Genomic DNA, 14291 nt, shown 5'->3' on the forward strand with positions numbered 1-14291 from the left:
TTGCTAACTGAGTCTTTTTGATGAATACATCTTTCCAAAGGAAAATACTCACTCGAGACTATAAATGTACCAATATCTGTTTGATATTCTATTACCACTACAGCATAATAAAACATACTGGTGTGAAAAACATTCTAATAACTCTCCAGTTAACTCTAAATAACAAATAACTTTATATGATCCGTGTATGTTCCATGTAAAAATCCCATAACAAGCCATCCTTACTTGATAAAAAATCTTTTTTAAAGCCTTTGAGAAACTAAAAATACGTACTGCGTAAAACAAATTTTTACCTAAATTAATAGCTGTCGATTTTATTAATTTAATTATGTTTCAGCAGTTAGTACTTAATTCTGATTTTAATGTTTAAACAAAGCATGACCATTTATCTATCTTCAAATCTATAGGAAATTATAATTAATTATATTCTCCATTTTGACGCAGTTGCATACAATAATAAAAGTATTAATATTTCAGTAACTCACTTAAATTTGGTCAAGCATACTGAATTGCTAATGGTTTCAGAATTTAAAATTCATATGTCAAGCCTTGCAGAACATCATCCACTCACGTTGAGTGAATACATGTACATCATTTAACTTACAATACATCTGTGTCATAACACATCAAAGTATTTTACACAATAACACAACAGTTTCAGGTATTGTATAAAATCTACTTTTGATTTGTAACAAGGCAAAAAAAAGGAAAAGGTTAGCTGAATAATAAAACATTTTCCCAAGAAATAATAGTTTTAATTTGAAATCTTTTTCCTGTACATTTTGGTCTTAAGCCTTAACCACCATCGTAACAGACATTCAAACCATTAATATAATGTTTTCTCGTGTATTCAAAATACATAATTTTGTTTGTCAACCTTTAAGTCAGTAAATAGATTAAGTGTATTATCCAAATCTATTATAACAATGAGGATTACCTTCCTATCGATTATACATACATCGAATAGTTGAAAACAGCATTATATAGTACGTATTAGTCATTACATAGCTTCGCAAACATACTGTGTAGTACTGTAATTTTGTAAATGATAACGTGTTACCGAGGGGTCAGGCAGAGCCGCCCGGTCGCTCTAGAGAAGCTTAGGTACATCAAACGGCTACAAGCTGCCGGTAGTGACCGGTTTGCCGACCGACCCAACCGGCGGCCAACCGTTCTCTTCCGGCGTCTGGTCGGGCGTCCCACTAAAACTGGAAAGCGCGACACTTGTGGAGACATCTATCGCGATTCACCTATATACTCTAAGGAGAATTGAAAAATAATACCGTTCAACTTATGTTACTTTTTGTACAATATTTACACATAGAATATATCGGCCACACTATAACGACTATCGGGGTACAGTAATGTACAGAGATGTTTACAGACTTAGAGGCTAATCGATTATTACAAAACTACAAAAAATATAGTAGCGGTGTGGGGGTGGAATGTAGCTCACTTGGGGGAGTATGGGGAGATGACGGAGGAGGCGACTGCCGCTGCCTGTTGTGACGCGAGCACAGCCGCTGCACAGAACAGGACATCAGACATGAGCGGAACTGCGACTGCCAGCCAACCCACTCACTACTCACCCACAGTAACAATAGATTCATACACATTACAGTGCTTTGTTAGTATACAGTTTGGGACTATTCAAAATAGAACAACATTTTTCAAGACAATTTATTAGTGTTATCAAAAAGAAGTTTAACTTCACATTTAATTGCTGACATTAAATTTTATTTTCATAATTATAAAAACTACAATTTTGAAAATAACATAAATAAACATTTAAGGCTATTAACTTAATGTTGACAATTTTGAAATTAAGTATTTGAACAGATCACATTACTAAGTAATATTACATATAAATTTTATTCAGAAATGAAATCTATAAAGATAAAATTATCAATGACTCTGCTTTTGAAATGGGTTGGCTGTGTCATAAATAATAATAATTCTTAACTTAAGTAAAATAATCAGCAAACCTTATTTATTGGTGCATTATTGTGACAAGAAAAATAGAACACAGTTATATTCAGAGTTTTTTTTTAAATTAACAAAAATGTTACATATTTTTGTTATTCAAACACTTTAAAAATAGATAAAATAATAATTTTCTAACACCCAAAATAAACACTTCTATTAATTTCATTAAAAGCAAAAATATAATATTTCTTATGCTACATAAAAAATCAGCCTTCAGCCCAATATCTTATAAGCGTTTTAAAGATACGTTTAATTATGAATCATAAATATAAATTAAACATATTTTTCATCACCATTACAAAAAAATGTGGGCAGTTTAAAAGACGTACATGACCACTTAAAAAAAATAACAATTCACAAATAACGTCTATTCACTGGATTAATGAACCTAATAATGGACATCTATTGAGTTTATGAATGTTAAAACATGACATTAAGACACTTTTAAATAGTTAACCACACGAGTTATGAACATCAATTTGTTACGTTATGAAGTATTAAAATAGCATTAAGTTCATTTCACATGAATACAATTTCTGTCCTGAATTGAAAAAATTGGTATAAAATGAAAAATTAACAAATCCAAGTATTAAGTATTACTTATTTTTTAATTGATCTTAGCTAAAACTATGTAGTAAAACTGTATTTCTGGCTACGACAAAATTGTATTAATTCAACAAGCAAGATATGTTTAAATATCTCCACAGTCTCTTTCATTTTGAAAGTTCCAAAACATTTTTTCTTCCTTTTTACTGGTAAACTACCTATAACATCCAGTCAGACTAAACCAAGTAAAACAGGTTTTATTTAGGCAATGCACAAAATCTAAACTTGTTAGTTTCCAAATATTCAATAAATTTGTATGCCTAGTTAAAAAAAATATATATATACAACTTTACAAAAAGTTACATCGCACATTTTACAATGAAATATACAGGTTTTAGAAAATGTACACGCTATTACATGAATATTAACATTGAAACAAATATAGTTCATCCCCAACATTCGAAACATGACCAATATTTGAAAACATGAACACTTATACAGCGGTCTGTCAGGATGAGATCAGTTTTAGACAATAGATTGTTCACTTTCAGCTGAGTAAAATAAAATGTGAACACAAACCTCACTTCACAATTTATTTTTACAAATACTGCAATGCCGTAAAAGATATCACAGACTCGTCTAACCTAGTTAAGTTATTTGTATTACCCATAAAGCACAACGAACCGTGTTACAAACATTTTTGGTAACAAAATACGCCTCTTCAATTTGTGTTTTAGGAATGAGGGGATGCTACAGCACCAATATGGTGTACTCTGGCCGTCGACCGATCAACGGAAACAAGCGATTAGGTAGCTCAGAGAGGCTTACCTCCGTACGGCGCCGGGTATTGTCCGGTTAGGATGGGGTACCCCAGGCCTACGTGGGTGTGGTGGTGCGTGTGCACGTGGCGTTGTGGCGGGGGAGAGCGAGCCTCTTTGCTATCTCCCGCCCCGGACTTTCCCGTCGCCGCAGGAGGCTGTGACGAGTTGGTCGATGTGGGAGTACCCTGAGGGCCCGTGATTGCACCCACATTCTGTCTCTCTGCCGATGGAGAAGCACTGGCCACCGTTGCCTTTGGTGTGGGAGACTTTAATGCCCGCTCCTGCAGTTCGTGTATTTTATGTGAAGTGTAGTACTGGTTGGCGTGGTGTTGAAGTAGGTCCAGAGCCTTTGGACCACCAGGAGGTGGGCGGGAGAGGTCTTCTGGTGCGTGATATCTTGGCATGGGTGGGTGCAGCTGGGGGTGAATATAGGGGTTGTTGGGATAAGGGCTGGGTACTATCATAGGATTGATACCACGAGCATACATGGAGTGGCTGGGATCAAATGGGATCGCACCATAGTGTGGTGATTGCATGTAGCCTGGGTGGATGTACGCATAAGAAGATGTAGGTGGAGGAGGAGGCCCTTGTGTTTCCATTGTGGGCTTCACACCTTCTTGCTTCACTTTCTCTTCCTTTTTGTCTTCCACTGTTGGTTTGTCTTTGTGTTTAGGACTTGGTGCTGGTGCGGACTGTTTCGGCTGTGGAGGTGGTGTAGCCTTCAGTCCAGGATTGTTCTCAGATTGTCCCGAGTGGTCTTTCCTCCTTTCAGGATAAATGTAATACCTTCTCATCTCATCTTGCTGTTGAACGCCTTGAGTCTGTTGTTGCTGAGGTCTTGAGTACAAGTACGCAGGACTCATCTGATTTTTCATCTCGATACTCTCCTTCAAAATCTGATGGTTTTCATTGGGATGCTTTTCTTTTGTTCCAGGTTCCGTTTTTATTTTATTAGGGTTTGGAACATGTAGCGTCGTGGACACTGGAGGAATATTTTGCTTTATATTTTCATTAGGTCCAGGGCTTTTTTCTTCTTTTATCACAGGAGTTTTTTCCTCACCGGCAACCATCGGCACTGAATAGCCAGGTTCTAAGTTATAAGGATAGCTGGGAACATAACCGTAGGGATAGTAATGCTGAGGCAACATCTTTTGCTGGAATTCCCCACCTACATTGTTACCTTCCTTTTTCTCCTTTTCTAAACCTGGCTTTGCCTCCAAACTTTTATCATTAGTGTTGTCCTTGGGCTTGTTGTCGGTCGTGACTGATGGCACCAGGTATGGGGGTTGGCCATAGTATGGATACATGTTGTAGTGCTGTATAGAATGTGGAGACTGACCAGGGTTTACATCCACTTTTTTGTCTCCTGTTGTTGGTTTGCTCTTAGAACCATCTACTTCGGGGTCTAAGACAGGTGCACCGTCGTCTGAGATATCTGAGTATGCTGGTGACTGTACATCCTCTCTACCTCCTGGCTCCAGTCCCAATGGCTGTGGTTCTAGAAGATGTGGATGAGGATGAGGACTGCCTGCTGGAGATTTCCTACTCTTCTTCTTGTGGTTGGGAGGTTTAACAATTTTCTTATCATCCGGCATCAAGACTGAGGTAGGTTTGACTTTGAACTGAGGAACCTTGGCATTGATTGCAGGATTCTGCTGGGCAAGGGATTGTGCGATCTGGACAACATGTGGTGTAACTGGCTGAGTCTGGGGTTGGATTACAAGCTGTATAGGAGTCTGAGGATTAGGAGCTGGAGAAGGCTGTCTGGGAGATGATGGTTGGAGAGAAGTAGTTGTTTGGACAGGCCTTGTTGAAGGTGGCACTGTTGGAATAGTTAACAGAGCTTCTTCCTGTGTTCCAAACCTCAATACTCCTGGCTTGATAACAGATTTGTCTGGAGTGGACGGTTGGGGTGGGGCTTCTACCTCAGGAGTAGGGGTTGGGGTAGGAGTGGAAGGGGGCTGCTGGGGTGATGGAAGGGGAACTTCCATCAGAGTTGGTGTGGGTGTTTCTGGAGCAGTGACTTCAGCTGGAGATGGCTCTCCTTCCTTTTTCACCACAGGAGCAGGACTAGGCTCTTCTTCTGCTTCTGACAGACTTCCGGCTGATTCTTTTGTTTCCTCATCATCTGCGTTGCCGTGCGCATGTGATTGATGGTACTTCAGTCCATTAATGTGTTTGTACTTTTTGGAGCAGTTGGGCTCTGGGCACTCAAGCAGCACAGGAGAGGGAGGAGGACTAGATGAGGACGATGAAGAAGAAGTCTGCGTCTGAGTAGTAGGGACTGTAGTGACAGGTGGTGGTGGTGGTGCTGGGGCCACAACTGGAGGTTTACTCTTTTTCGCCGGAGCTTCTTCTTCAGGGGCTTTAGGTTTCCTCTTGCCGGGTGTGGTGTCAGGCTTAGGAGGCACAAAGGGGGTGGGTGATGCTGGGCCCCCGGGATTTCTCCTCCCTTTAGCTCCTCCATTGTTGTTACTCCTCAGTTTGCTGTGGACCGAAGACCTTGTCTCAGTGAAGTTGCTTAAGTCATTACTTGTCGTCGTATTTGTGGTGGCTTGACGCCCACGCTTCCCTCGTCCCTTCGGCGTTCTTGCGTCCAAGTCACTAGTTGGGGAATCACAGAACCTGTAAATATTCAAATTATGAAAACGAAATCACCTAAGGTCAGGTGGTAACATTAAGGTCAACACCCACAACATAAAAAATATACAAACTGTTGGAGCATGTACTGGAGTTCAATAATTTACACAATACTACCCGTAATATCTCCACTAGTGAGGATATAATATACTCACTAGTAGCAAAAACATCAGGTATTAGTTTCTTTGTGTTGTTAAATGCAACAACTGTTTTTAAAAATCTAAGAAATGTAAAAACATTGCGTTGCTTGTTCTTGACTTTGTTTAGGTTAATTCAATTCCTTTTAGTTGTTATGTTTGTGATTCTTTACATGGAACCTTGTATGAAATAAAATGAACAATAATCATAGTAGTAATTTATTTCATCAAATGACTAGCACTATGAAAAGCTCTATTTTCCCCACTATTTGTGAAATATACTATTTAGTGATGAGAGTCAATACTTAAGTGGGAGGTTGAAAACATTAGTTTGCTCCTAAAATTCAAAAATGAGTAGGTAAAATTGAGGAAACCTGGAGCAGCATATCCTCTTGAAGAAACTAGATAGATGAGTCACAAAAATGATACGACGACAATCCTTGGAATTACTTTATGTTTACACATTAGTACATTCTATTATGTTTTCAGAATCATAAGGGAGTATCAAATATTACTGTAACATTCAAAGTATTCATATAAAGATTTGAGAATCTGAGAGTTAATCCCAGTATCTGATATCAGCTAAAATTAGCCTATGGCAGAAATTTTTTGTCAGTGCACATTTAGATTATGAGTGATTAAACGAGTGAATTATTGCAAAAGCATTTTCAGAGTGATCAATGTAAGATTTTAAAATTTTGTTCATTGCAACTGCCTTGAACATCACTGTTATGCTTTTAAATTAATTGCAAAAATCACATAGACTGTTTGTCAACTATGCTTTGAACTTCAAGGAGATCTTTCTTTGCTTCAGGACAATGCAAATTAAATAAGGCTAAAATATGTTATTACAAACCATATGGATTGTGTATGCTGTATATATCAAGAGATATTTCACAAAGAATATGGATAATTGTTTTTTGTTAGGTACAAGGCTAGCTGACCTGCGAACAAAACTGGTGAGTAATAATGAAAACCCATATAACTGTTCAATGCAGAAATCACTGAATAATTTATAAAAATTTTACTGGTAATGAACCATACAACCATATCATGACCTGAACCTGTGGAGACTTACATAAAAACGTTATGAACAAAAATTTTGTTATACAAACAAAAACCTGTCATGATTTTAAGATGAAAAAATCTTTATGACAAATATTTATGTATGGTATTTTTAGTCAATTAGATTGTGAACAAAAAAGTTCAGTAAAATGTTAATAATTCGCTAAAATAGGAGAGATCTATAATATTGTATGTACTACATGAGCTATAATGACATGTGGCCTCAATTTTCAGGAAGTTTATTGAATGACAGTTTAAACAAAAATCCAAGTTGCCCAAGATAAGTACATACATATACATCAGTGCAGCTTAGTTTTTGGGTCATAGTCTCTTAGAATATTCTTTGTTGAACATGCAGGCACCTGTCAAAGTATTTCAATGTAGATATACATTTTTTCCTCAGATTTTAACTATTTTTCATATTCTTATGAAATTGTTTCACAATAGCTATTTATACAGTCAAAATTTGATATATTTATCATTATGTTGTGTCACAATGCCTTAATGACTAACTTTAAGCATTAAGTCATTTGAAATGTCAACCTCATGTCTTTGGGTCTACAGTGGGTATTTAATGTTACACAACATGTGTCATCAAAGTGGAATATATCCAGTATCCAACTCATGAAAAAACATACCCATGTCTTTGGGTCTACAGTGGGTATTTAATGTTACACAACATGTGTCATCAAAGTGGAATATATCCAGTATCCATTTACTCATGAAAAAACATACCCATTTACTGAAAAACACAACAGTAACATTCTTTTGTCATTTAAAAAATGTTTCAAAGTTAACTGCAATGTCTTCTTACTCCATAGCAGCCTAACTTGTCAAGATTGCATGCAAAAAAACTATATGAAATTTGAGGGAACCGAATGCTTCACAAGTTTTATAATTATAAAAAGAAGTTTTGGCATAAAAGAAATAATTTACTCTGTAATTTATTAGGTTGAATACTTAGAAACGGTCACTTCCGTCTTTTTAAGCATCACAACACTAATTACTCACCTAGGAGGTGCCCAGTCGTGCCTGGTGCAGTCTAGTAGTGTTCCCACATAAGTCTTCCCTCTCCACGTCACATTGACCACCAACACTCCTGCCACACAAGAGAACATGGTCAGTATGTCACACTTTACTACATGTCATACACTGTCTCACTACACTTAATCTCAGGGATAGAGATGCTTGCATTTCATTATGATACTGGTTGTAAACAATGTTGAGCAAATTTATTTTTAGCTTGTGAAAACACAATTTATGGTCATTTGTTAACATTACAAACGTTATTTTATACTCGTTTCTTTCAGTTTACCTCACTTTTACTTTAACATCACAATAAATAATTTCACGTTTGTTAGAAAAAAAACTAACTAATGCCTTATACATTAACTAAATTTACATTTTTACATCACAGTACGAGGTATACAATGTACGGCATACTTGGGTTGAATCTCTTGTTTATTTGTGCGAAGGGCTCTGATGAAAATAATATGTATGTTAAGGGAGAAAGTCCCGTTTTAAACAACACCGAAGGTGATACAATATGGGAAATTCTCACCTTCAGTCTCATGCCAAACAATGCCTTCCAATGTGACACTAGTCCCCGGCTCACATGGTCCCAGGCAGTCAGGGTCCGTGATGGTCCCCACGCTGGTCCCCACACACACATCCACCATCTCCTGTAACAGTCAACACAGTGGGTCAGACTTGCTGAGTAGATCCAACCTTGCAAAATTACTGGATAAACCGGAAGGATGTTTTTCCTGACTAGTTTCTATCACAAAGTTCTACCAAGACAATGTTTCTACAATTTACTCTCTTTACTGAGATCTAATATCTTTGTGAATACAATGTATCTTTCTACAGTAAAAGAGGTAAACTAATCCTAAAACTAGAAAAAAAAACGCTAAAATCTCGAGATTATGCAACAAGAATTTAAGTTTGCAAAGTTTAACTTTCGTAAACTTTGAAAGTCCGTCAGAAAAGTAGCCGACACTTGTAATATTTGGAAAAGTTTGTCCTTATTTAGTTAACTGGCATAAAACACTTGTTCAATATTTTACACACACGCCTTTTGTCTACTGAATAGATATAAAGAAACTGCAGTCTTCAATTAAATTTATCTTAAACTTTGCATTTTGTAAAAGGAAATAACAATGCTGAAAGTAACAGAAATAACTTTATGACATGGGTGGGACATTTTAGGTTTGTATGAAATTTTCTACATAATCAAAAATACTTCATCAAATTTGTTAAATCAACAGCTGAAAAGGTTTTTAACAGATGACACCCACAAGTACACTGGTTATTTTTCTTTGTATACATGTGGAAAGAGACAAAACCATATTCAACGATATATAACGACATATAATTCCACACGGAAATTACAAACAGTTCATTTGAACTTATCTTAATTTAATAAGTTTCTATCAAATAAAATAAAATTGTTAAGAAGGTTTAAACACAAAATCCTTTCCCCATTCACAAGTTGTACAAATAAACATATTTTATTCTCTAATCCAAAACCAACGCAAATATACAGTGAGAGAAGAAGTAAACACGTACTACCAAGGGTACTTAATCTAATTACATAACAGGATCCCGCAAAGCCTACAAAGGGCAACTCAATTAGCTTTGTTTACTGTGTTCCCACCGCCTTCGGCATTCTCATACATTGTCCTCTCAGATTGTCACTTTTATCACACGGTTTTTGTTTCAGAGTATTTCAAAATAATATTTATTATTTTGTAATGCTCTATTAACTTAAGTAACTGACTAGAATTTGTGTAGACTAACTTGGTTGGACCTTTTTTGCTACCTTCGAATAGGATTTTCTTGGTGTGACATGTTCCAGAAGATAAAGCATTTCAAAGCATGAATTCTCATTTTCAGGGCATAAATTCAGAATTAAATTGTTTTTCAAACAGTTAGAGCTATCAATTGAATATAAATAATAAACGAACATTCGAACATTGATCTGCTAAGGTATTAACTTCATAACTCCGAGCAACTCGATAGATTGATCAGCAAAGGAAGTGTTAATGGTAAAGTAAATATATTGTCAGAGAAGACCCTTTCAACACTTATCAATTTCCTGAGTTTCCACCAACTCAATTAGTGTGAAAGCCAGGCGAAGGGGTAAGCCAGAAGGTGCAAAGTGCCACCCACCCCCTGCCACTCCCCTATCTGCAGACCACAGTATATTGATCCAGCTCCCACCCCTGGCTCGGATAAACAAACACTCTACAAGCCAGCCACGTACAGTTCTGTCACATGTGGCTCCATCTACCCTTGGTCCTACAAATTTGATAAATTTCACCCCTCATATATCCACCCAACCGCAGACACAGCCCCTTTTTCACCTCCAAGCCTAGTGTCAAGTCAGATCAAATTTTCCTGTCATCACATCCAGTTTTCCAAAACAGGAATTACTGAAACTACAACTTATGTGTAGGCTCCATTTAAACTAATTTCTCACTCTAATTTTTGTAACATTTAAATATCACATTATTCTCCCTGGCAATCTCTCTATTTTCATTAACAATACAAAATCCAGTCCTAACAGAGTTTGAAAAGATTCAAACTATCCAAATTTTTAAGCTTATTACCCAGTGCAAACAATCATATTATTGTTTGTCAGCTAGAATACTTACAAATTTCAGTATTAAATACTTAAACAATTTGTTTTCAGTGATGGAATCATGTTTAAACTTGATCAGATTCAGTAAGTGTGTATAACTTGTTTATAGATCAAGAGTTAGACCATAAAACATAATGTACTATTGGTTTTCTTAAAGCAATAAGAAATTATTACTCATGATACAGTATTTATATTAAAATTCATTTTTAAGCTTTCTTTATGAATAATTATTAGTTTAAAGAAGAAAAATATTAACAGCTGCCATTCTTTTAATAATTTTACGTCTATAGTTTTATGGCATCATAAAATTAAAAAAGGAAAACACAGAATTAAAAACAACTACGTTTAAAAATCTCTCTGTGTTCAACTGTACTGTTTCTCTTCTCGTTTCGATGGCTCTTCATAATTAATTGGTGATGGATGATTAGACAGGATGTACTGTGCACTTGATTATTCACTGGTAAATTTCATTGACTGATGGGAGAGAGCACTGATGCTACCAACTAATTGACATTCAACTCTCAATCCCAGCAATAAACAGCCCAGAACTGGAACAGATGTAAATAGCACTGAAACTGGAACAAATACTATAGATTGCAGCTAACAATTGATTTCTTTCTAAGAGGAAATTACCCAATCAATTACATGAAAAACTATACTACGGTTTTGTGCTTATACTACGCAAATTGGCTCTCTCCTTCTAGATCAGAAATGTTACATAATATTTATTCCAATACCTTTGATAAGAAGTTGTAAGTAGGTCTACTGTTTAAACACAATTTCTCGAAGAGCAATATTTTCATACTCAAACTGTATAGATCTGAGGATCATCCAAATTATTTAATTGTTATTATTATTTTATACTCTTTCCGACAAAATATAGTCTTCTACACAATAATCTTCACTTTTCAAAATTACAGCTTTGAATTTTGTTCTTCAAGAACATCAATGTCTTTTATTTTTGATTGCATTATCTTATAAAATGTTTCTGTATTGTGTCAAACTAGTGTGACTTGTAATAAAAAAAATATCTTAGCTTAAAATGTTTAAATATTATTAAATTATTAGAATGTACCAACGTACAATGTGTGTATTTGTTTGTATTGTTAGAATATGTTGTTGTTATGTATGTGTATGTGTTATGTAAAACTGTGCTGCGATGAGCGAACTCTACACTAAAAGCAACGGAAGACGTGTTGATGTACGGCGATTATTGCGGTGGTGCTCACTCAGCAAATTACAGGGAGTTACACGGTTCGGCCCGGAGAGGGAGAGGGGCAAGGAAGTAGTCCATTAAACCGGAGCCGACTCGTGTAATTAAACGTCTGCCTCGAGACGACATTACAGCCCTTGGCGCTCACCCCACAACTTTTCATCTCCACATTTAGCTGTGTTTAAAGTTGAAAAACACTGGTCCCTGCCTCATTACCCGAACCCACTTGGATTGTTTTTAATTGAAAATTAAACAAATTTTGCAAGCGATATTGAAACAAAATTTTAAATAACAATTACTTTTTACTTGCATCATCACATCATAAGAATGAATGATAATTATACAGGATGTTTGAAAAATCTTTTCCCTAACTTTAGGGAACAAATTTAAACAATAAATTAAAAGGAACATTTTGTCACACTAAGAAAGAAATCCGAAAATGTGAGATGGAGCTAATTCTCACAAAAGTGACAAGGTGCTTCACTAAGCCTCCTTTGAGATATCTACAACTTTTTCCTCACTTGCAATCTGAATAAATTAACTGCAAATAAGTTTTTACAGCAGCTAACATCTCTAACTTTACCCTATGTTGCTTAAAAAGAGTAAATAGCTACTATGAAATGTATTAAAGCAGATATACCTTGGATATACCTCGCACTACATCCAGTCTGGCTGTATGTTCTCTACAAGCTTGTACCTGCCCAACAGCTTATATTTGTTTTATTATTTCAGTTATCACTTTATTTTACAATGCTGTTTACTATACAGTCAGTAATCTAATAGCCATATATTGTACTATAATAGTCATGACAATACTACAATAGTTTCTTTTTCCTTTCATGTACTGCCATTGCTTAAAAACATATTATATAAATAGATGTCAGAATTGACATCCACACAGATCCAACCAAATATCCAAAATCTTTTGGATCTTTTGGTGTGGTTGTAGACAACCTTTAATATTCATTCAGTTTTCAAACACAACTAATATATAATACTCTAACCTTTAAATAAATCAAATTCAAACCATCATTACAGAAATAAACCTAATTTGACTTTTAATTATTTGTAAATACATCCACATATGAATGGGGATTTCAAATACTTATTAGTGACCCATATAAGTTTACAGTATGTTCATTTTAGTCAAATAAGCCAAATAGTAATCAAAAACTGAACTCAAATTGTGCTCAGTATTATTTATTTCAAATTGTACAAAAGAAGAGTACTTATTTATAGCTAAATAATAATTTTTATATTACAAACTAAATTAGGTTTTAGGACAAACATTGGTTACATATATATAATTCTGGAAGCAGAATTTTGTACTGGAAATGGTAGACATTTAGCAAATTGCAGGAGATGAGAAAAGGCTCAAATTAAAGGTCTTGATCCAAGGGAATCGTGAAAATAGCATTATGATAAAATAAATTAGTGAACGAGAAATAATGTAAAATGTTCCCTATAAGAAAGGCATGGGACTTTGAAAATGTGTGACTTGTTTACATTAAAACATGTGATTATGCTTGATTTAAAGCTTAGGTATTAAGCTACATGTTAACTTAAGGTGGATTTAAAAACCACCTAACTGTAGTATTGGTTCTGTGTTTATATTTTACTATAACATGTGGAATGTTTGATGTATCAACCTTGGAAATTCAATATTTTTTATTTTTAGGTATTCACTTACATACTAGATACAATTAAATAAATAAATTAATTGTTCAATGAAATTATATTGTAGTGTACATTATGTAATATTGTAAGAAAAATAGTATGATAGTAATAACCGATATTGTGTACACAAAATTTGATTAAATCGTCATGTATGCTGGGTTCCAGCCTGAGAGCTTTAAGCCTATCTCCATAGTTAGTATGATAGTAAAAACTGATATTGTGTATACAAGATTAGATTACATCACAATGCAGGCTGGGTTCCAGCCTGAGAGCTGTGAGCCTACCTCCATAGTTAGTATGATAGTAATAACCTATATTGTGTACACAAGATTTGATTAAATCACAATGTAGGCTGTGTTTTAGCCTGAGAGCTGTGAGCCTATCTCCATAGTTAGTATGATAGTAATAACCTATATTGTGTACACAAGATTTGATTAAATCACAATGTAGGCTGTGTTCTAGCCTGAGAGCTGTGAGCCTATCTCCATAGTTAGTATGTGGGGGAGTGCTTGGCAATTACCCACCCTCCTCTGGGACTAGTTTTAGGGGATTACCTCTCCTCC

At 35.5% G+C, this 14291-nt stretch overlaps 1 protein-coding gene across 2 annotated transcripts in view; it reads right to left on the reverse strand.

Moving 5' to 3' along the window:
- Positions 1–733: 733 nt before the first annotated feature.
- The window catches only part of LOC124354737 (zinc finger protein 608-like), a 65901-nt gene continuing 52343 nt past the window's right edge, over positions 734–14291 (reverse strand). For both annotated transcript variants that reach the window (XM_046805404.1, XM_046805405.1), the window contains 4 exons: positions 8757–8877; positions 8207–8294; positions 3361–5978; positions 734–1523 (listed from right to left, as the gene is read on the reverse strand). In XM_046805404.1, the coding sequence (XP_046661360.1) occupies positions 1453–1523; positions 3361–5978; positions 8207–8294; positions 8757–8877 (2898 nt within the window). In that variant the 3' untranslated portion in view covers positions 734–1452. The remainder of the gene's footprint in view (positions 1524–3360; positions 5979–8206; positions 8295–8756; positions 8878–14291) is intronic.

Source organism: Homalodisca vitripennis, chromosome 2 (assembly GCF_021130785.1).
Source record: "Homalodisca vitripennis isolate AUS2020 chromosome 2, UT_GWSS_2.1, whole genome shotgun sequence".
In the NCBI taxonomy this organism is placed as follows: Eukaryota; Metazoa; Arthropoda; class Insecta; order Hemiptera; family Cicadellidae; genus Homalodisca; species Homalodisca vitripennis.